The sequence below is a fragment of the Struthio camelus genome, chromosome 1 (genome assembly GCF_040807025.1).
Source record: "Struthio camelus isolate bStrCam1 chromosome 1, bStrCam1.hap1, whole genome shotgun sequence".
Lineage (NCBI taxonomy): Eukaryota > Metazoa > Chordata > Aves > Struthioniformes > Struthionidae > Struthio > Struthio camelus.
In genome coordinates, this window is record NC_090942.1 from 21,013,636 (window position 1) to 21,038,489 (window position 24,854).

General features: G+C 33.7%; 1 protein-coding gene across 12 annotated transcripts in view; it reads right to left on the minus strand.

The window, feature by feature from the left end:
* The window catches only part of BRD1 (bromodomain containing 1), a 69,101-nt gene that overhangs the window by 25,524 nt on the left and 18,723 nt on the right, over positions 1 to 24,854 (minus strand). For 10 of the 12 annotated variants that reach the window (XM_068931205.1, XM_068931190.1, XM_009667796.2 and 7 more), the window contains 6 exons: positions 14,947 to 15,103; positions 8,461 to 8,592; positions 6,889 to 7,017; positions 5,706 to 6,018; positions 4,623 to 4,883; positions 857 to 1,345 (listed from right to left, as the gene is read on the minus strand). In XM_068931205.1, the coding sequence (XP_068787306.1) occupies positions 857 to 1,345; positions 4,623 to 4,883; positions 5,706 to 6,018; positions 6,889 to 7,017; positions 8,461 to 8,592; positions 14,947 to 15,103 (1,481 nt within the window). The remainder of the gene's footprint in view (positions 1 to 856; positions 1,346 to 4,622; positions 4,884 to 5,705; positions 6,019 to 6,888; positions 7,018 to 8,460; positions 8,593 to 14,946; positions 15,104 to 24,854) is intronic. The other 2 variants (XM_068931214.1, XM_068931212.1) reach the window with 1 other exon arrangement.

Sequence of the window (24,854 nt, forward strand, 5' to 3'; positions counted from 1 at the left end):
AACTAGGAAACAGAATGTTTACTTTAAAAGGTAATAGAAATTGTAGCAATGGCCATAAAAAATATCAAGGAAATGCACTTTAGTAATTTCCTGATGTTGCTGTTCTTCTTTATCCAAACTTCTCCAAACAGAACTTTGGTTCATGAAGAAAAGGTGCAATTAATTCCTCAACTGTACTGCACCATCTAAATTAGCTTTCTTTTAAATTGCTTAGCGAAGTCTCATTAAGAGCATAATTCTGCATTTAGATTCTTCAACTTTTAATAGGTAAAGCGCACAGACTTAAGAAATGGAGGAAATGTCATTTTACTTTGGGATTTAAACACTTTCACATAACGTGTAAGTATAGATAGCATCTGACATACAGTCGTCAGTTTTACAACCTAGAAATATGCTTGGAGTAACATTACAGCGAAATAAAGTTGTATCCAGAAAATGTATTTTTCCATGTTCAAGAGAATTCTAATTTTGGCACCATACACGAAGTTTCTTTGTAATTCAGCTCATTCACCTTTTCTTTGGATGCAACACAAGGAAACAGAAAAGAACTAAAAAAAAAGAAGAAAAAAAAAAAAAAAAAGCAAATACCACACACACAGGTAACTTGAGGTTCTAGTTACCAAAATGAAAACTGTGAAAAGATAAAACCTGGTTCACCCTAAGTCCAACTGTGAGGGCCAGCATAACAATGAATCAGTAATTTTCCTACAGTAATCAAATAACTATATGTACTTATTCAACTATAAGGAAAAATTGCTAAAATCTGAAGATTAACAATTACATTGTATGCAAAAAAAATTAACAGGTATGCTATCTTTCAAGATCTATCCATTGAAATAAATTGTATAACATTTACCTGTATCCAAGCGCTTTACAGGGGACTCATCATCAACCTCAGAATCTCCACATGCACTCCTTGATCTTTTCCTTGGGTGCAGAAGTGTCTCCAACCTTGGAAGGACTACAGACAAAAAGGTTTTGGTCCCTAGCTGTGGAGAAGTTGGCTGGGTTTCAGTGTTCTTTGCAGACTTTTGGGGGCTTATACTTTTCGATTTGCAGAAGAGAATGGATGTACGTCTGTTTACATCAGTTGATGACTCAGCTACAGCAGAAACAGTCGACTCATTGAGATTACTGTCAAGTAAGTGTTCTGGAGTGTGTCCATTTATTTCTTTCTGAATGGAAGTGCTATATAATTCATTATCAAATTTTACTCTTTTGTAAAGCTTACTCTGCTCTGGATTGAGTTCTACTGGTTTGAGGGTTGGTGGTTCTGAATTAGTCTCCAAGTTTGAAGGAAGAGGTAATGCATCTGATGGTTCAAGTTTAGGGGGAGATTTATCTCCTGAAAAAATTATAAATAGAGTGTGATTTTTGAAAACTCGTAGTTATAAAGTCTATTATAAAACTCACTACAAATGTGCAGCCCACCAAATAAATTGTTGTTTGGAAACAAAGCATAACATTTTAAAAACAAACCTTGTCTAGTAACAATCTGTCCTAGTTAGTAATTCCTACTTTTATACTGGGAACGTAACACGGATAGAAAAGTAGGTGTTTATATTTGGTGTGTTAACAATTTACATCTGGATAAAAACTTTTTACTTCTCATGCAGTAATGTTAATTTCATAACTAAAAATCTAAGAAATTTACTTTTTTTTTTTTTAAACAGAAAATTGGGGTGGTGTACAATTTCTCTCTTAAGCACGATTACACCACCATTGAAGTAAAATGTTTGATAAATTACACTTTGCAATTTTGTATATTCACCTTATCTGCCTAAGGTAAATTTTATCAGGTAAGCATTTTAAAGAAAATGGTGTTTCTAACCTGATCTATTAGTCTGAGCTAGCGAGTGTTATAAACTTTGCAGATATGCAAGTTATGCAAAGCTGCCTTACAACTGTGGATAGTATTTTTTTTTTTTTAAATCAAAAAAAAAAAAAGTCTTGCTGCTTTACTAGCCACTACACGGCAAATACACTTTTGCAGACTTGACAGGAGAAGTCAGAAAAACCACCCTCTACCAATTTTTTCTTCCTTCCCCTTCTTTTACACAATCATTTCCCAGTTAATTTCAATAGTTCCATGCTGGGAAAAGGCAATGCCGATTTTACTGTGAGTGTACAGAACTAGTTTTAGCTTTTCATCCCAAGTGATCAGAAAAAAAACAAAAGAAAAGTAACATTCTACTCTCAGAGCATTCCCAAATACCAGTAAAATAACTTCCTAACCCCAAAATAACAAACACATACAAAGATACTAAAACTTTCTAGCTTTGATAGGAAGAATCTTTTAAGGTATGAATTAATAAGGAGAAAGGTGGGTTTTTTTCTAGAGCAGCTGTATGAGAACAATGTATCCAACAGAAACATTCATGCTGTCAAACAAAATGTTTGTTTCGATAATTTTCTATGTCACCTGAAAAAAAGATGTGAAACACCAAGGGCTTAAACCCTGTATCTGCAATGGATTATCTATTATCTATGTATTGTTTTGATTTTGGCTCCACAATGCCTATTTTGAAATCAATGACTTGTGCACATCAAAGAGACTGCTCCATCTGTATAAGGCATAATTCATATTAATAACAAAAATCGTTAAAATAAAGTGCGACTATGTTCACATCCTTTGAAGGCATGCAAGAATTAGAATTGATAAATAGTATTTCAAGACCACCTTAAGAATGAGATCCACAGGCAGATAAACACAAATTTAAAGCACCATCCCTTAGAAAAAGAGAAACCGTTAAGAATGCCCTGTGCTTTTTGAACAAATTCTCATTTTCTTACAACTAATTTGAAAAGATTCCCATAAAGATCTAAGCACAGAAAAACACTTGTAAACTATTTAGACACTACAAGACTAATTTCACTGAGTTATTTTGGTACCATACGCCACAGGAGTTTAGGACATGATTTATCACATGTTCAGAAGTTCAAAACGTAAAGGGTAATTCATAGCAATTCCAAAGTCAGCTCATGTAAAGATTCCCTTGTCTACCTTGTCAGGATTCTACTGATTACTTTCTATATCTCTCTTTTTGGCAGCTTGCTTCTTTCCTCCTCCATTTCAGAATCTAAATTTGAACTAATGCTTACTATTCTTGACTAGATCAGAATTATAACTTACAGTGCCAATTAGCTCTGGATAATGCTTTTCATTAAGTTTTTTAAAAGGAAGTATTTCAGACCAAAGAAAATAGTTACTGGTCAGAGATCGTACCTACACTTTTAGACTGCTATTTGTACAGCTGCTGCCAACAATAAAAGGCTATCATAAAAATGTCAAGCTAGAAGTAACAAAAAATAGTGTTTTTATTACCTGCCAGAAAGTACATTCCTAAATAACAATATTCATTCGAATAACTATAATGGTTCAATGGCACCATTACTAGAAGGGGGAAGAAAGAAAAAAAAAAAATCCCTACACATGCACATGTACACACACAAACCCCAACTATCATTAAACATTTTAAAGAATAATTAGCACCTCAAAATTAGATGGATAGGTTAGATGCTGATTCTGGTACAGTTTTTCTACCATTGTCATTCAAATCTCAGGGAATTTATACTTTTGAAAACCGTTCTTTTAACTGCACTAAGAATTAAACATCAAGCTGCTGTATGAACTGCAGTTAAGGACAGTCATTTTATTCAGTTCGGCTTTCAAGAATTTTGATAGCATCAAGCTGCTCAACATAGACTACTATTTTTATCACGCTTACACTTTCCCTTCCATCTTTTCCTCCCACATCCAATACTATTAGATGAGACATGCCTCTGCCTCTCCTCAAGAAAAACAGGTAATAACTTTTTAGAGAAGAGAACGCAACGCTGATCATGGGACAAACTGTCAATTACACTCTTTTTCTTTTCCCGTCCAAGAGGCTGGATTTTTGTTTGAGTTATTTAAGAGGGAGTAATAAAGATATCAGTAAGTGATTTCAAAGCAAAAAAACAAACACAACATTAAACTGTAACTTGAAGTCAGGCCTTGTATGTTGCTCTCGCTAAAATCAGCGGGAAATGCACAGGAACAGGTATGGATCTGAGATCGCTATTTTGAGGAGGAAGAGAGGCACAAGGGGAAGGGTAGTTAGACATGGCAGCCTTGATTATAAAACATCAAGTTTGGTGAGTCCTACCTCTAGTTAGCTTTGCTTCCTTTAATAAAAACAGAGTAACCCTCCATTCTTCCAAACCAGTCTGCGTTAAAGGACAGAAAAGCTACAAAAGACAGTATAATGCCTACTTTTCAGCACCAATGACTTAAACTCACACGGTTCCTACATACATTTTGACATGTAACTGGGTTTCCAAAAATACCAAGATGGAATGAGACATTTTGAAATCCTTTTCCATTCTTACGTTGTTTGTAGTTTAATTTCTTAACACTCAAAACTTTTTAAAACCCTTGCTACTGTGAAATATAAGGGAGAGGATATTGGTCAAAAGCATCACTTTGATAGTCCTAAAATAGTAACTGTAAATAAGCACTATTTGTCCATTTAAAAATAAACAATAACATTCATTTATTATACTATTTAATTCACAATATTAGAGCACCTGACTGAAGAGGTCCACGGTAGGACTGACTTAAATATAGTTTAAAATCTTACCTTCTTCTTCTCCTTCTTGTTCTAATGCTGCAGTTTCTTCTTCAAAACTTCCAATACCTGACTCTATTTGAGGAGCTTGATTGTGTTGCTGACTTAGCTTGTTGCGAATAATGCTGATTTCTTTCTTTAACAGCTTTGCTCTTTTGCTCCTTGACCCACTCGATTTCATTGCACAGGTGAGATCAAGCTTTTCTAGCAACTCTCTCAGCTGTTCTTCCAAGGACATATGCACTCTGTTTGCAGGATTCAGTAACCTATCCACTGCAGTCAAAATATGCATAATTGAAAATGTGTTAGTGTTTATCAGAATATTAACAATAATACCAACAGGAATGGGGGGAAAAAAAAGGTGCTGTAATTAAAAAAGTCAAAAAAACCTACTTCAATTACAGTTTTAGTAGCTTCACTGTCACCAGTGAAGAACTGTTGCAACAAACTCCTACTGTGCAATATTACTAGAATTCTTCTTGATCAAGATTTTGTTTAAGAAAACTAAGTAGAAGGGCAAAGAATTTTTAGGCCTGAAGGAAGACATCTTAAAATGTAATTTGCTTCTTTTCAAAGAGCAGGATGAGATTATGGTTCTAAACAAAGCACGTTATTTCTCCTTCACTGCCACTTGTCTCAGCTTTCTGAGTTTTTAAGTCAAAAGATGACTTTTGATTTCCCAATATTACAAATTTGCTTAATTTTTTTATTGAAGAAAAAAGTTATTATTAAACATTAAATTCCTGATTCAATAGGTAGTTTAAGAATGTGTTTATATTTATGCACACTGTCATGTTCTGACTTATGAGCATATATGATTATGTGAAAGAAAACACTCAAAATTTAAAATCTATTTTCATATATATATATATATTTAAATTAGGCTCCAAGCTTGTTACATTAGAATCTAGAAAACCGTTTTCTAATGAAAGAAGCAATAGAAGAGAATTAATTGAACCTTCAAAAAAAGAAGTGTGTAGTAGAAAAAAAACATTTCTCATCAGAAAATCCAACAGGTACAATTTTAAACATGTGTATGGTATGCAAAGACTGTATTTAATAAAAAACACAACTTAAAAAACAAAAACTTCTTACCATCTTCCCATGAGAAAGGCTGGGGTGACTCGAGTTTAGGCCGTTCAGGTAAGTGCATTCCAGTTTCATTATTAAAACCGATCCCTTCAGCATCTCGCCTAGCTTGCCTGAGAACAACACCTCCTTGATCTCTTAACCGCACTGCAGCTCTATAGAATATTGTATCTTTTGCATTATATTTCATACAATTATCTATGATAAGATTGAAGTCTTCTTCAAACTCAATGAGGTTTTTATAGCCTTGAGCATCTAACCGTTTCCTCATGGTAGAGAAATCCATAGGATGTTTAATATGATCCAAATAATCTGGAACCTTTGAATAAATATTTAAAAGAAAAAAGGGTTAAAGTACAATCAAATTATTTTATTACAGACAAATTAACATTAGCTATTAACCGAGCCAGGTTTTTTTCTCCCCATTATTTGGTAACATCTCAAATCAAGAACTGGGAAACTAGTTTAGAAATGCACATTTTGATCTTGCAAACGTTTACACACACAGAAGTTTACATATTACAAGACTCTGTATCCTAGATAATAAACCTACGCCATAATAACAGATGCCCAAGCTATTCATTTTTAGAATTCTGGAAGAATACCTGTGTGTGCGTGTGTGCATGCACATGCACACACACACACACACACGGATACACATATGTACACACCTACATACATATGCACACACACGTATGTACAGCCTAAGGCGATCTAGTATCCCACTTAAAGAAATGGAAATTTATCTTCAAATAAAACATAGTATCTACATTTTAATTTTTTATTAAGACATCCTTCAAACTTACTTTATCAAACAATAATATGTCAGAGAAGTAAAGCAAAAACAAAAATCCCAAAACAACTCTAAAAAACTCATTTAGCCTGAAACGTGTTTAAAATAACCACTTTATACAAAGCTTAAAAAGTAAGATTAGTATGTTCTCATGTTATACCATGCAAATGCTTCCCAAAAGACATTATTTGGGATAAACAGACATAAACTTATAGCAGTAAGTCATTATGTAAGTTACCATAATAGAGATAAAAAAGATCTACTATTTAGTAGTAGATCTAAAAGATCTACTACTCCCTATTTTGCAGTGCAATTATTTGTTCCTTGTTATTAAATGCAACAAAATTGTACCCAAACACAAGCAAGCACTTTGGAAACATTAACTTTAAGACATACCTCTTTAAGGTTCACTGGCTGAGCAAATATACGAGCAGGATCCTTTTCCTGCAGCTGATCCAGAACTGACCGCAGAAGTACAGTGAATGGAGTAAGCTGAAGTTCCATAGCAACCTGCTCAATCTTGACCTAAACAAGAAATAATTACCCAGTTAAGTATTTTCCATTAAGATAGTGTTTTGAGTTGTTTTGCAGCAAGAGTAATGTACTTCAGTATGAACTTGATACAAATATTTTAAGTCATTGAGTTCTTTAGTTGGAATATCAAAGAAAATGAAGTTTCAATTTCAAAAATAACACTTCTAGATCTTAGGTTACTTTCAATATCATTAGTTGGCATTGGTCTGACATATATTTTCAGCTGATGTCTACATAATCACTCTCATCCCTTTGCTGCAAACTCAACTTCACAATTTTTCAGAACTCAGATTCATATTTTACCTATAAGAATTGAATTTTGTTCTATTTTTTAATTGGAATTATTTTCAAATAAAAGATATTACACCAGAACAGCTTTGCATAACACAGCCAATTGCAAAAATAAGAGCGAAAATTTAAAGGTAACATGCTTAAAATTAAGTCATAGTAGTAGTTTAAAATAAAATAATAATAAATAATAAAATAAATAATTTAATAGATAATTTAAATAATTAATAAATAATTAATAAATAATTTAAATAATTTAAAATAATTATTAAATAATTTAAAAGACCAAAATCTACAACTTCTTCAAATATTTGGTTTCCCTTTAGAATTTCCATTTTTTTTGACAATTTTAAGACTCCTTTATAGCTTTATTTTCAGGACATTTAAAAAAATCACAACACTGAAACCGGTTTGTTATGGCAATGATACATTAATGGTGTGTTTGTCAGTGTGTGTGTGCATATGTGTGTACTTACATAATAAAAACACAAAGTATACATACATATACAGGCACACAATCAGGTATCTTACAGACAGCAAGTGATACATGAATATACATAAACAATGCATGGGCTCCAAAAAGAACTTAAGAATTTCTAATTAGATTATCTTGCAATGAATGGTGCAGCTTACAAAACAGAGAAATGGAAAGCTGTTTGTATAACAAAGGATGGCTAAGGACTCAGAAGGGCAAACTTGTTGCTTTCACAGTTTTCTTATACAACGTTATCCTTCTGTATTATTGCTTCCTCACTTTCCTTCTCCCAGCTATTAATACTTCATAAAGTTGCATGATTTAAATGTAGCTTTTTTTTTTTTTTTTTTATAAAAAGCAACTCAGTATAGGCACATGTGCTGGCAGAATCAATTTTTTTTAATAGTTCTTTAGAAATATATCAACTTTGCAAGTGTAACTGAAAGGCCTATTCAATAATTCTATGTATTTTAAACTGTGTGTGTGTGTATGTGTGTAAATAATTCTATGTATTTTAAACTTGGGGGGGGGGGTGCACGTGTTCCTTAATCCTAAAGGAAGATTAAAAGACAAAAATTGTAGTTTTCTTACTGAAAAAAATGTGCACAAGAATACTTTAACTACCTGTTGTTTCAGTAAAGTTTCACCAAATTAAAAGATACTCTATTTACCTGTTCTCGTTTTAATTTTTCACGCTTACGTATAAGTTCAATTAGCAAACGAGCTCTTTCAAGATCATGGCGCAACCTTTGCCAGTACTTCAGTTTTTCTTTTAAGGCTTGCATTTCTTCATCATCTTCTCTCTAAGAGAAGAATTAAAAGGTTTTAACAAAATGAAACATGCTAACCTTTTTTTTTTTTTTCAATATACAATGTATTCAGTGAAAAGGAAAAACTCTTGTTTTACAGTCATAGCATTCAGTCATGACCTTCATACTGAAAACAAAACAAAACAAAACCTTCTGGTCAGGATATCTTCTTTAACTTCTAAATTATCTAGTTGAAACCAACATCTGCAAAACCAGAAAACAATCCTATGATGAAGACAATTTACATCAGAGAAAAACAATATAGCAAATAGCAATCTAGCAGTATAACAAGCTGCAAAACAAGATCCAATCTTTTCACATCAAAATCCAAACCAGCAGGAGCATCCATTACCTTCTTCAGAAACATCCCACTCAAACCTGGTAGAAGTAAGTTCTTGTGCTCAACACAATCCCCCTCAGGCAGAATTAGGACGCACGCCTGATAGAGTAACAAGATCACTATGACTTCCGAGGACAGGAAATAAAAGCAATTCTCGACCAAAGGGAGAGGAGAAGGGAAAATAAAATAAGTAGTTTCTGAAAAAGTTAAGACATCCTCAAAACTGTAAATACAGCCAGTTACAACCTCCAAACTGAAGCAAATAACTTCAAATGGTATAGGCAAATGGACAATACAGTAATAAAACCTTTTAGTGAATGAACAAAAGAATCTGATTTACACATTTCTTGGAAAAGGCAGTGTTTTAGTACCTGCAGTATTTAGCTTGATTTGTACATACAGTGAACAAACCCTTTCCCTGTTGTAATTTTTACGATTTTTCACATACCTAAGAAAAGGAAGAGTATCTAAATACTCCATATAGTATTAAAAAGGGATGAGTAATTCACCAGAAACAGAGAGGTTAAAAAGTAGAAGTCCTGAAACTAGTCCTAAGTACACAAAAGAAACATCTACTTTACAGAATTATTACATTTAAAGAGAATATTTAATAAAAGAATCTCAGAAAGATCAAAAGCTTCATCTACTTGCCAGGGACTAGCATAAAACAATATCAACTTGATAAGCAACTTTTTTTTTTTCTTTTAAATCAACAAATCCAAATTCCCTAAGTTATAAAAATTAGATGGCAAATGAATAAACAAAATTGCCTGGTAAGCAGGGGATCAATGAAAACGATCACACTACAGACTGTTACACACAGGCAAAAAATTTCCTAACTGAAGGTAATACAGAAATATTATAGATCCTCTAAAGGAAGCTTGTGCAAATTTTTCAGACAGAAAGTTCTGAAAACAAAGTTGCAAGAACTGGCAGTTTAAAAATTCCATGTGGATTTCCAAGTGCTGACAGATCCATACAATATTTTATTGCTTTACATACTTTGGAACTGTAAACTCAAGTACCTATGGAAGCTATGAAGTTTGTTTTCTTCAAATCTCTGACTGCACTACAGTTGAAAATACTTATCTAACCAGTATAAAATATTGTCTAGTCCAGTATAAAATATAGCCATCTGGAAACAAGGATTTGTTCCTCTTTTCAAAAAAAAAAAAAAAAAAGACTGAAAAACGGGAGGCATAAAATTCTAGTTCCTTTTCGTAATTACTACTGCTATTGACAGTTTTTTTCCCCATTTCTTTTAAGTCTAGATTTAGGCACTTATGTAATAATTTAACTGATGAGGGTGATATTTCAGAGTTAAATTTGACAGGAGAACAAGTATTAATATAGAATTATTCCTTAGAATAATTATTCCTTAGAATTCTCAGGGACTCACTGAACTAGAAAATCTACACTGCCACTAATGCCTGTCCTCGCGCACACCTCATCATCTTAGAGTACAGATCCCATGTGTGGAAAAGTAATCTGTTAACTGCTATATATTTTTTTTCCACAGTTTTACTGTTTTTTCAGGATAAAACATAAGTTTTGACTGCTGCTCAAAGTGGAGGTCTTGTCCTCTCTTCACTTGCAGCCACTCAATATTGTCTGCTCTTTTGCCCTATGCAATTGCATAAGAACTGATCCTGCTGAAAGCTCAGCCAACAAAAACAAACCAGTTTTAAGGCAGAACAAGGAACTTAAATACAGCTAGGAAGATGTTATTTTCTTATACCAGGTTTTAGGGAACTTTATTTGAGATCTAAGTATTTGGCTACATCTGAAGATGCAGTTGTGTGTGTTTTTTTTTTTTTTTTTAACATAACTTGATATTAATTTTTTGTTAGAGGGATTATTCTTCTATTTGGTTCAGTTGTTTCATCTGGTACAGAAACACCCACTGGACAAACACACGATTTCATCCCATAAGGTAGCCACGTTGGTTTATACCTGCAGAAGTGACCCAAAGTATCAAGAGCATCTTCTCCTTTGCTTTTTTGTTGTGCGCATCCCCTTGAGTGCTACTTCTGCTTGCAGACTAACAAAGAGCCTCCAAATTTGTGCTACGCCTACGTAAAGTGGGGTCGGCAGACATGGCTATACTGGCTGCGATTAATTCCCTTTACGCTAACCTACTGCCTGACATAAAACATATCTTTAATAAGATTAAAAGTTCCAGACAAGCTGGAAAGAGCCATGATGCACGGGCTTCTCATATCTATCTAATGAAAACAAGGGTAAAATGAGTTATTTCCAACATTTTTAGTTCCATAAAGCCTTTTGTCAAGCAAAGGTTCTCGGTTCTATTAACCTCCACAGAAATTATTTTCCAAATTTCTTTCTTTCTATAACAAATCCAGAAAGTTTCTTGCAGCCGACAAAACAAGAAAAAATTAAAAGTTTTACGACATTGTCTGATATACTTTCTTCTTACCGAACATCAAATATTACATTATCTGGAAAAGCTTACATTGCCAGATTTACCAATACAGAGGGAAGAAGAAAATACTTAAGTCTATACACCATATAGACATATACAGTACATATAACGTATAGAACATACATGAATTGAGAACTAGCCTTCAGCTCTAATTGTCACCATGAAGAATATGTTACCACTCTATGTATAGAGGTAGGAGTACTGTGACCCTGTATCAACAAATCATTCCTTGTGCTGGATGCAAATACGTGGGGACAGCCTCACTCTTTACAGGGACTCTAACTTAACATAAGCCAAGGAAAATTATTTGTATTGATCAAGATCCAATTTTATCACTATAATTCTATTTTAAGATTCTCTCCTGACACTTGAATGACAGTCAGCCAACACCATTTTATGACTGCAACTAATGAAATGTTCTTGCTGAAATCTTCAGTGCAGTATGACCTTAGTTACAAGCAGTTTCTACTTTGTTTTTTCCAAATAGCAGTTTTAAAACAATCTCACTGCAGCAGGAACAGCTATGGCACTTCAGTTTCATTCCTCATCTTTCTCCGGACATTCTTTAAGCACAGAAACAAAAATAAAATAAAATAATGAGGACAAAAGCTTGTTTAGGATAGTTGCAATCTCCCCTGAACTTCCAGATGGTGAGAGAGAAGTGATAGGACAAAGACAAACATTAACCATTCTTTCAGAGTGTTCCTCTTCCTTCAAAATATCAAGTAGTATACAAGCCAAGAACTTTCGGTTCTGTTTAGAACTGTTAGAAGTTTATAAAATAGCACCTTGAAAAGCGTATCATAATTTAGCTCTGAAGAACACTGATTAGGCAGTTGCTCTGTATCATGCAAAGTTTTTCCCCCTGCCAAACTCATTCTAATAAATCAAATGTTATTAGAAAGGGATCAAAATACCTTCTACTAGGTGTTTTGAAATCAATTTCAGAGTTTTCGTTTAGAATACTTGATTTTAGTATTTCATTTCAGTTTAAATGAAAAAAAAATAAAAACTATTCTGTGGTTCTTTAACACTTTGACTTCTCCCATAAAAAAAAAAAAAGACACAAAGAATCTTCCCTCTAGATTGAAATTACCAAAACAATTATGCTTGCTTTCCCCATCTGATTGGAGCAGGTAATCTACGTTGCACAATTTTGAGTAGTTCCTTGTAACAGCTATACCATAGCTGACTATTAAGACCTCCCTTACGGTTTGGCTTACACTTGGAATAACAAAGATGACTAATGCATCAAATACTTTGCAGTTACAACTATTTCAATAGCTGTTCATAAGACTAATTGAAGATACTATGGAAAGATGTACAATGTCACACAGAGGATGCTTACACGCTTTTCATCAACAGGACCATTTATTATTCAACTTTCCTCGAAACTTACATTTTCTTTTCAAAAGATGAAGTTCAGATCAATTGAACTTGTCAAATAAGTACCCTAGTTTTTAATCAAGCAGTATAAATATTTCATTTCAAATTAAGTAATATAATCTTTTAATTATTTTCTTCACTTGAGAATAGTGCATTGTTCTAAAATTTAGAAAGAAAAGACAGAAATCACATGTTTGGACAGAAACACAAAAAAACGAAGGCATTGGAAACAGCTGCAGTTTAAGGCTTGTTTTGGCTACAATCAAACATCAATTATAATAATCATCTTATTTTGGCAGTTATTCATTTATTCTTTGGTAATTCTGTGCTTCTGATTCACCAAAACATGACACCTTAACAGCAGAAGTACTTCTCAAACATCAACCAGTAAATATAATGTTTTCAGGAACTGTAATTATAGTCTAGCTAGGTTTGTGCTTCCACATGTGCCCTGGATTTTCTATGCTTGATTTTAGTATTTTTTAGGACTTAAACTCCGTTTTAGAGTTTACATGAGCAACTCGCAACTTCTGAGCCAATCTGAACAAGCAGCATGTCACCTTTACAATTTTCTATAGAAATTTAGTGCTGTAACCATTGACATTAACATAGAAATTCATAATGATGTCTGATAAGCAGTTATCTAATAGGTATCAAATCATATTCTGAAATCAAAATTTTATAATAGAATATTTAGGGAAGTTACAACCCCCCCAAAAAGTAGCATAAAAATTGAGATAACATAGAAGCAAGGAAAGAAAGATAAACAATTAGCCAATTTATAAAGTTAATTCCACCTAAAAAGATAAAAATCAGTTACTGAAGTAATATTAGTATCAATGAATTAGCAATTAGGTTTTTTCCTTTAAAAGCTAAGAAAAGAAATACAGAAGAAAAAGGAAAGATCAAAGAGAATTAGGAAGCAACGTTGACCATGATGCCTTTATGACTGTACCAATTAATGATTTACCAGCAAATAACAACACAATACAATTCCAACATAAATAAGAGTTAACCTCTAGTTAAGCTCTAGTTAAGCTTTAAAGGAAAAAAAAAATCTCAATTTAACACAAGTAAACGATAATCATATACAAATTTTTCAAAGTTATAAAACGCATTCTTAAGTCCTAGAAGCTATTTTACATGAACAGTTCCCCTGGAAGTCATAAACATCCGGACACTGACAAAGAGCACAGCCAATTCATTCTCAGTTAAATTTAAAGAGACTAACAGGTATGCAATAAGAATATCTACATTATGCTCTTTCACTGCATTTCAGGGACTGCATACACAGGTCTATCTACAGAATTCAAATCAGAGGTTTTAACTATTTTCAGAGTCATCTAGTGACTTGAAACGAGACGTTAAGACCTACCACTCTCTCTAACGTCCCTAAAGAGTTGATCGTATTAAAAAAATGGGAAATAAAAGCACTGCCTTCTGAATCTGATACAAATTTGGAGTGACTGTTTTTCTTTCTGATTTTCAGGAATTCTGACTGCTAAATGAGTGTAAGTTTAATCAACGTAGATGCATTTTAGATAGGGTGCATTTTACCCTTGCAAAATAATCAGGATAAATTTGTGCTTGTCTATAATCCCACTTAACTATGTCAAAAGTGAAACTGAAAGTGGAATCAACAGGTCTTTGACCTTCAACCATGATTCGTTCTTTGTTCTGTTATTACCAAAAAACGTGGGCAAAAAGGATCCAAACATCAAACACTCTAAACTAAACTAATACTTCTAATCTTTACTCCGTAAAACGTTCCCATTTTTCTTAGTTCTATGTTGCAAAGTCTAAATTTACTTTGCATCTTGCAATGAATTTAAAGTAATATTTATTTTTATCTTACTAAGATTCATGGCATTTTGAGGAATGAGTTCCAAAAACCATAACAGTGATCAATAAACAGTAGTATTAGGAGAGTTTTGGTGACTGTAATTTTGTGAAAAATTTAAGCAAAACAAAAGATAATTTTACACAAATATTTTGCACATCTCACAAGAAATTAAAAAGAAGTTGTAAGAGTTAGATAATGTCTAATTTTAAGTGTAGAACACATTACTTTAAAAATATGGAAAAGTTTTCACTCAATGCTATGTTTCCTGGTTAGTATTTATTCCTTAAAATAGAGACTTTTTGATTTCTTCTTGTAAGCAAAAAGTATGTCACATACCTGTTGTGTGTTTCTTTGTGACTGTAAACTGGACTGCAGCCTTCTCAACAGAGGAACACCATTCCTAGACAGCCTTTTAAGCAACCAGTAACTGTGCACTCGTTCAACAAACTGCTTCTTCCGTTGAATGGCCACCTGATTCATAATTTTATTTAATCTAAAACATGGAAAAACTGATATTGTATTTTTTGCAGCAAAGCATATAGTACATTTGTCTATGGAAGTTCAACATCAACATAATGAACGTATAATAGAGTAACAGCAATGATCACCATATCACTAGTGTCTTTCAACTACACTACTTTTAGTCTAATGACTTCCTAGCAGTAAATTACGATCAAATACATCTCCTTGGCGTTTTAGTTTCTACTAAACATTCAGATTGAGACTAAAGCTTCATGTGAATTTTAAATTAATTCTCCTATTCAAAATAAAATCGGAAATAAAGCTCTAAATCTACACTGAAGTTTTCAGATAGTTTGTTGCATATTTAATACATGCAACATAATGCAGAATTAGTAATCACTTACACACAATTAGTATTTTTTTTTAAAGAGAATGAACCTTCAAACTTTTTATGCAAAGAAGTATGAACGCTCTCTCTGAAGTTCACAATAAAAAGCTTGTTGCTGAAGTATTAATGTTAAGTAAGGGGAAAGTAAAGGGGAAAAAAAACTTTACAAGAGCAAACACTTATGATTTTCTCCTACACATATGATGAAAATATCCACAGAGAAAGGCTGCAAAGGAAGATGATAACATCAGGTAAGTAAAGTATTTTGATTAAAAAAAATACTGTTTTCTTCAAAACTTGTTTTTTTTTTTTAATAGATACAAATAATATGTCCCAGGGCTCCAACCACCTGTATTCTGGTTTTTCATTTTTTTATTTGTTTTTTGAGGGGGAGGAGGGACTGCTAGTTTGGGGTTTTTTTGGTTTTGTTTTTTTCTCTCTCTAGCTGACCGTGCTTGAGCAGAGGGATCAAACAATCTCCAGAGGACCCTTCCAGCCTCAACTCTTCTGTGATTCTGGTTTTTTGTTTGTTTGTTTTGGGATGGGGAGGTAGCTGAAGAGAGGTAAGGATTTTCCTGAGCAGAAGATAAAAATGGAATTACAGAAAAGGTAATATAAATGAACAGAAGTGTTAGTTTTCTTTCCAGTAGATTACTACTTATAGCAAAACTTCTAATACTAAAATAGGTAGCAGCAAATTCAGAAGAGATGTCTGATTTGTAGAGTGCTATGATGAGCCTTTAAAAATAACAATGTTCTGAACACATACGTATCAGTATTCCTAATATTAAAAGAAGAAAGCAGAAAAATAAAGCACCTTCTCAGCTAAGTGACAGAAGAAAAATAGTCAAATACATAAATAAAATGTAAAGTTATAAGTAAACCTCAGATAAAATGATTTTTGAGAACACTTGAGAAACTTGTATGGTAGTTTTCAAAGAAAGATACAAGTGAGTTTACTGTGAGTTCACCAAAAGCAATCTATCCACAATCATTTTTTCTAAGCTCCATAGGAGGTAAGGCATAGCAGTTCTGTTCAGTGCGATGCTAACTGCAGCTACAGACCTTTTGGTCACCACAGAACATAGGCAGAGCAAGCACAGGTCTCCTCCTAAATGTAGTGTATAGTACCTTTCCCTTCTTCAGCGGCTTTTGTTTCTCAATGAATAACCAAATAGGCAGCTCTGAAAAACTCTAGCTTAGTTCAAAGGAAGCTCAGAAAGCCTGCAAACAGACTCAGAACTATTTCAAAAGTCTTTTACTGAACGACAGAAGGTGTGCTCAGAGTTACATGACCGTATTAAACGTCATACACAACAACAGAATTACAATTAATTATAAAACGTAATCAATTACTTTCACATCCCTCTCAGAAAGAGCAAAACCCACTGAACTAAGCCACAAAAAAGCAAAGTCAAATATACCTATCTGGAAAGACCAGAGAATCATAACTCAGCATGAAGAAAGGTGCCTTGGCTTCATGCCCATCAGATGTGGCAAGACTAAACAAACATCTTTAATTACAGCTTCAAGTACAGTTGCTTTTTCACAGATGGAACCATTCTATTCACAGATAATTGTGATAATAAAATAGTAGAATAAGCTTTGAAGAGATGTTAGCAGAAGATATTCTCCTACTTTCAAAATACTAATAAACACAAGGTACTTCAGACTGCAGAAACTAATTTGGCACGTTGTAAAAACCTACTCTTCTCTCCCCTCCAAAAAAAGAACAAACACCGGCTGTTCATATTTCAGTTAAATATCAGACTTAGGTAGTGGCAATATATCATCCATCAAATCATGCCTTAATTTATCTAACTACAGCAAAGCTCAGAGGCCCTTCACATGGCACATATCTACAAAGCATCTACACTATGGTCTTAATGATACAGCAAGGACGTTTCATCTACCACAAAAAATCACTACCTACAGCACAGTTCTTTCATCATCTTTCTGCTTGGTCATAGGCTCCGAGGTAGACTCTTATTGCCTGCAACTATTCAAATGCTGACACATACAAGAGAAGCATTTGGGGGAAATAAGATTCATCTGCTGCTGTAGAACCCTGTGAGCAGCACAGATCAGTTACTGATTTTAAAGTTACCGCCCTTGATCATCATCACTCACTTATCACCTTACTGGGAAAGAAAGTCTCATTCACAAAGATGCATGCGGCTGCAATGAATTTGAACACATTAAATACATACGTGTCAGTCCCGAACAAAGATCCTCCTGCTTCTACCTGAGCTAGAACTAAAGGTAAGATTTTAAAATTCTTAGAGGTCTCAAAGGAGGTTGCTGAACACTCAATTGTTTAATACAAAGACATAATATAATTTAAAGGAATTTCTTGAAGAATAAAGAAAATGTATCTATTTTAGGCATGTAAGGGAAAGCTGCCGGAAGACTTTATAGTTTGTAATCCAGGGTCCGATTTGCACAAGACAGGACTAACTGCTGCACCACACCGACAAATTTCCCAAGCAGAAGCAAAGTTTACAAAAGGACTTAGATCAGCTCCCAGAATAAACACAACAAACAAGCAAAGGCTTTCTTTTTTTTCTTCAAGATAACTGTCAACCCTAGAGCTTTTACCCAGGGTAAGAATATCACAGAAGAACATCATTCTGTCGTTTTATCTTCTCATAGCAAGTGTCCACTGCAAGTCAAGCATACTAAGTACTGAGAGAAAAAAATTTTGAGATTTAAAACATGCATTAAACTTTGTACTACTTTAAGCTATAGTATTTTCTCTTCGGAAATAATAGACCAATCTCAATGCTTAGGTATTTCTAATCTCTCTGTTGAGACTGTCAAAAGCAAGACTACTGTGCGAGACTGCCCAAAGAAGTTAATTCAATGCACATGTGGAAGGTACAACCAGAGCTACCATCTCCCCTATCATATAATTAACTTTAGATAGGTCAAAAATAAAAACCTCAGCTATGGTTACCACAAAGAGCAAGCAGAAGGGATCAAAAGTACTATTGCTGCTTTAGTTCCTTATAGAAGGGAGAATTTGTTAGACAAATTTTCAAGTGATCTTCTGAAAAGGATCGTATTCAGTGCTAAATATGTCTCTCTCAAAATATCAAAATGATTAACACAGTTAAGCTAAACACAGAGGAAAACTGTTCTTACACTGTACACAGACTGAGCAACTCTAGCCCGTGTCAATGTGTTGAGGGCTGAACAGCATGGCCCAAAACATGTTCCCCTCTCTGCCCCACAATTTATCAGTTATTAAAAAAAAAAAAAAAAGAGACAAGATCGATAAATAAGATTAACACATTTCTCTAAGCACTATCTCTATAACAATACAAACTGAAACAAATTTAGCAGTCAAAAAATCCTTGTACATTTTAGATCTTTCAAAAATTCTTTAAAAGGTAACTGTGTTTGCATGAATTTCAGTAGCTCTTTTTGCATAACTGATCCTGTAACGGAAGCATTAGGTTTCAAGTTGATAAAAGCCAACAGTACTGATGCATGAACTATCATTCCAGTCCAGCCATTTTCTCAAGCTGTCTGACTACTGCTGCCTTTTGATTTCTTGGCATGCCGACCAGGCATACTCCCTGTTGATTTTCTGTTTTTTGGGCTACGTTCCAAGACTACATAGATGTCAAAACATTTTTGAAAACTATTGTATTTGTGCAACAGCAACTGGGAAAGCCAGTACTGCCTCCCTCCCCCAGCTCCACTTGTATCTTACTCTAAAACACTGTGATATGTACTACAAACATGATATTGAGGTATCCTACAATCCCTCTGCTTATCTTTCATATGGGGAAAGCTCCCTTTTCAACTGAAGTTTTCAAACGGCATTTGCAGTCCTGATCCTGAACTGTAAGTTAGGAAGAGAATAAATTACAGCATTAAAAATATCCTGCATTTGTAGAAGAAACAGAAGGATGAGGGAAGGAAACTGTTCTGTCTTGAAACAGTAAGATAGACTCCAATCATGTACATTAAATTTAATTTTAAATTAAAATATCTTTGGTGAGAATTTGTCATTTATCAGCTTTTCTGCACTAACCCTCTCTTCACACAGAGGTACTTGATGGATAATCCACCACATATCGAGGGTGGTGCTCTTAATGCAGTGGTCAGAGCATTCAGAGAAAGACCATAAACATAAACACTTAGTCCTATGTTTTGGGGTTTTTGTTTGTTTGTTTATTTTTTTAATATAAATGCATAAAATATTTCCTCCAATATAAGAGATCTACTCTTGTCATATTTGGGGTTTCACAGTCTCCCTCTTCCTACTCATGACCACTTCCTCTCCCAGTTTCAGTTACATATCACTGTGGCAACTACTGCAATTAGTTACAAGAAAAAGTGAAAACAGTATTTTTAGTGCCTAATTATACAGCAGTTTAACATAAGGAAAGCCAGCAAAGAGATAACCAGCCACTTTTCTACTAATCATCACTAACCAGTCCAAGGACTGTACATTAGTTGGCGTTAAAGAAACAGTTAATGTACAATAATGTATAACACCTGCTTTCTGACCCCCCAGAATTTCATTTGTATTAAAATATATGAAGACTTCTATAGTGTCTTTCCATTCTTAAGTTTTCAAAATATAAGTTTTTCAAAATATTAACCAGAGAGAAAATTTCCATCCTGCAGCACGTAGGTAAGAAGGTAAGAATATAATGCAATAATTATTAAGGTTCAGTAAGATTAAATACCTACTAGAACCAATCAACTTTTAAACCGCAACTAAACCTAGTATTTCATTACAATGCTTCTACATAACTTACATTTAGCATACTAAAATACCATTTTCTCTTGATTTACGGTAATACCTATAAACAGCCAAATGAGGTTCCACTGCACTGGGCAAACAAAACAGCCCTATTTTCCAACGCAAAGATTATAGATACTTTTTTTAGAAGTGTCGGAACAAAACATAAAACATCTAAATTGAATACATTTTAACAAAGTAAACTGACTTTCAAGAAGGTTTGAAATTCTAGGACTTGTTCTGTTGAATTCTACAGAATATACTAACACTCATAAGAAGTAGGAAAAAAGACACAAAATTAATCCCACACAATTGCAGTAATACCACTAACACTAATTGGGAGAGAATTAGCAGAAAACCAGAATTTAAAAAAGCTACGAAAGTTTCTATTTTGGGAATTGAGATGAATTCTGAGGTCTTGCCAATTAATCCTCCTAACTCTGTATCCAAAAAGTTCTGCTTCTAGAGATGAGAAAGAGTGCTTGGACTGACAAAACTCAATTCTTCTCATTTAAACCTTCGGCAGCAGCTGCCTATCCAAAAAATGTTTGCAAATCTTTGCTTTTCAATACACTATTTTTGCTGTGGGGAGAGACAGAGACAGAGACAGAGACAGAGAGAGAGAGAGAGAGAGAGAGAGAGACAGTTTTGTTATTTCAACTTCATCCCTCAATAAGAAATCCAATTTCCTATATGATTTCCATTAAAAATATATATAATAAAAATAAAACACATACATGAATAACTGTAAAGTCAGGGCCCATTTGAATTTCATATTTCCTTTTGAATAGGGATAAGATTTCTTTCATAACTAGCAGAAGTTAGCGGACAGACGTCCACCTGTTTCAAAGGGATACAGGTCAAATCCTGACGACAATGGCAATTTCATTTAAACTTCTGAGCAACACAAGTCTATAGAATTTCCATGTCACTAATATGTGTCTTCCTAATTACGACTGCTTCCTAGCTTTTGCATTGAAGACTTCAAGAAACGGGACTTTCAATCATTCCCCTTACTAGCCTAGTGCAGTGTTGAATCACTTCACAATCATAGGCTTCTCCTTTTGGTTTGTATGTGTTAAACTTCTTCCTATGAATTTTGCTTTTCTCTGCTAGGTCGAGGATCCAAAAGATCCGCTGACATATTTTCTGAAGCCTGGAAATTTCTCCAGGTTGCTATTCTTTACTTTACATTTACTGTTATTCAAACAATATCTGGTTTTGACGGAACACATAGGAAGCCCTTTTTCCTGCCTCACATGACTATGAAGCTGGGCATCTACTTCTCGCAAAACCTTGACTCGAACAAACAGCTTGCAAAATTTTTCTTACACAAGAAAGTAGAATGTTGAACTTAAGAGTTAAGAAAATGGTTTGCTGGCACAAGTTAATTTCCCATTAGTTGTTTAATGTTACTCTGTTCCTACTCTAACAATTAAGTTTGTGATCTTCCAAACCTTCGGGGAAAACACAAACAAACCAAAAAATTACAAAAAAAAAAAACACTGTCACACTGGAAAACCTTAGTCTTCTCTGAAAAAAGTCACATGCATAGATTCACTTCTACCACTCTCTAGACATCATACATTCTGAGTTATGACTTTTCTTTAAAATTATTCAAAATATTTTCTTTGCTTCACTTTTTGTATATAACCATGACACACATGATTTTGAAATAATCTCAAAAGGCTAAATCCATTAGCAGAAGAGAAAGTATTAATTAAAATTTGTCTTTTATTCGTAATAAAAGAAAACTCAGCATTAACCTGCTAATTTTTTGTGCCTTCTATAACTTGACAATTGAATAAATAAGCTGCTAGGAGATAGCTCTTCAGACATGCTAAAAATCATGCTTTTATATAGTATTTGTAAGATCCTGCAACCTGTAATTGCCAAAAGAAAATTTAAAGGAAAGTCACACAATTGAAAACAAAAATTATTCAAGAATAAAAATATTTGAAATAGCTGTAGGGTTTTAATGTTATTAAACTAGGAGCATGGATTTTGATCTTATCAACCGAAGAACAAAAATAAGCAGAATCAGATATGTAATCACTGAAGCCTGACACCCTCAGAGGATGCACAGCATACTAATGATGCACCTTACAGAAGTCTCTAACATATGTTAATTTCCATTTTAAGCTTTTTTTGCTTAAAAAAAGTGCTTCTATTGCTTCTATTACTGTATATCCTTCACTGTACCTCTGAAAGAAATAGAAAAGAAGACATGGAAAAGAATAAAAAGATATCTACACCATATTCCTATACTCCCTTTTCAAAAAACTTTAAATAAGATGCATCCTTTCCACCCTCTGGACTTTTATAGGAGGGAAACACCTTCTCTCCCCGACAGCAGTCAAAATAAATACTTTTAATGCCAGACACGCAACCATATTCCCCTCCTCCTTTTTTTAAAAAATAAAAATCCACTTTTACAGCATATTAAGAAAATTCACACTTTCTCAACCCCATTCATTAATTCTAATTTAATAACCCAATCAGAGTCATGGTGAATTAGCATGAAAAGAAAGCTTTGAAGCTACCTTATCATTTTTTAAAATAGCAGTGAGGCAAAAGTAGTGACCAAAATCTAGTAGTCCTTTTCCCGATTTAAGCAGAACTATTTTTTGATTTAAGCAAAGAGGGCACTGTCTTCAGCAGTAGTTTCCACAGTGACCAGAAAGGTTCTAAAGTTGACTAATCTTAGAAGAAACATCAGATTTTACTAGTGACACAAATGTCTTACCTCTTCCAGAGTCCACAGGTTTCTTATAATGATCTGATTATTCAAACAACTACTCTTTCACCCAAAATCAACGTTATACAATAACTGTTCTGCAAAACTATTTCCCCTTCCACCGTACTAAGGTAGCTGCATTTTCTAATTATTAGGTGAGGCTATAAGGCATAATCTGCATCATCTTCTTCTGTAATTCAAAGAAGTACTTTCAGATCATTTTGTGAAAGTATACGTACTTATAAATTCAAGGATAAATGGCTAACAGACATCACTCCAGATTTATTTATCTTTCCATCTTGTTGCAACACTGTCTCTAGTGGTATATTACAGTAATTATTTATGTTTACTTTTAAGTAGCATTTCTTATTATTTCCCCCACACACACACTTAAAAACTTTCTGAAAGTATTCTGAAAGTATTCTTAAAAAATAAATGAATAAATAAAAGCCCAAATTAGTTGAAAAGAAGTACTGTCTGTGCATGCATACAATACTGTTTCAAAATACAATAATGCTTCAAAGGAATGTTTGTAAACGCTTGTTTGTAACTGTTCTTATCAGCTTATTCTGCGTTTCATCACTCTCTGTGTCTTTTTTTTTTCCTGGTCCATACTTAACTTGAGAGGCAATCAAGATTCTTTTGACCAGAGATCAAGAAGACAATTATTTGGTAAGTTAAGTTCAGGATAGTTGTGTTGGAGAAATTATGAAATAAAAGGAAATATTGGTTGTACACAGCACACAGTAACAAAAATCTGGTTTTTACTACCAGGAACAATGTGTTCTCTAAAAGGTCAACCCAGAAAATCCAAGTAACTTGAAGCATATGAAAATATTGACTGGAAACAAAAAAAAAAAAAAAAAAAACCAGCTGTCCTAGAAATTAACATTTAGGAGTCTTAAAAATTTTTCCTCTGAGCTATCTTCCTATCTTACCTACTATTGTAATGATTATTTACTCTTCTTCCAATAGTATGGAGTAATACAGCTGATGCACACAACTTGATGAAGAAGCATAACACCTTGTTCTGTTTGTTATGAACATGTAGGGGGAGCTGCCTATTTTTGCTACCTGTAACTACTGCATTTCAGATGCTTTCTTAATTTTACAGAGGAAATATATGCCTTGTAGAAAGAGAAATTAAAGATGAAAGCAAAGATTTAGACACTGTAAGATAGCTGCTTCCATTCAAAAGAACAATACTTGCACAAATGGCATTGTAACAAAGCAGTTTACACTGGATCTCAGTGCATGTTTCCAAAACATTCCGTTTTTCCCCTGAGCATAGGCCCACACAACATCCTAGTTACACAAGATTTTTAAATGATATAAATATTGATACTGGCTTTACATTTCACGAGGCAATCACATTTTAGATGCCTCTTTTGGTACACAAGAACAAGAGACTACACCAAAACAACATCGTTTGTGCTACAAAACCAAACATTCAAAAATAAGAGAAGATAGCTGAAGTTTTCCCAGGTAACACTATGATTTTGCTTCTTTATGCATCCATCCTATTCACTATATAAGGCAGCTGTTATTAAGGACGAGGAGGAGCAGCAAAAGGGGGAAAGAATCCACAAGAAATGAAACAGACAACCAGTAGAGAATCGTAACTCACACAGACAAAGAACAAAAGTTAGCTTGTAAAGTCAACCATAAAATTTATGATTTTCTAACTTTCCAGTGTTGTACCTGCAGTCTAAATAAAATACTTTCAGTATTTCTATAGGGAAGAAAAGAATAATTTATCTATTAGGCACAATTTTACCATCACATATCAGCAGTAGAGTATGAACCTTGGCACCACAGACATAATTTGCCACTGTTTACAGATAAATAAATAAGCTGGAGGCAGCAGGAGGCCAGCTTTCTGACCACCGTTTACCAAA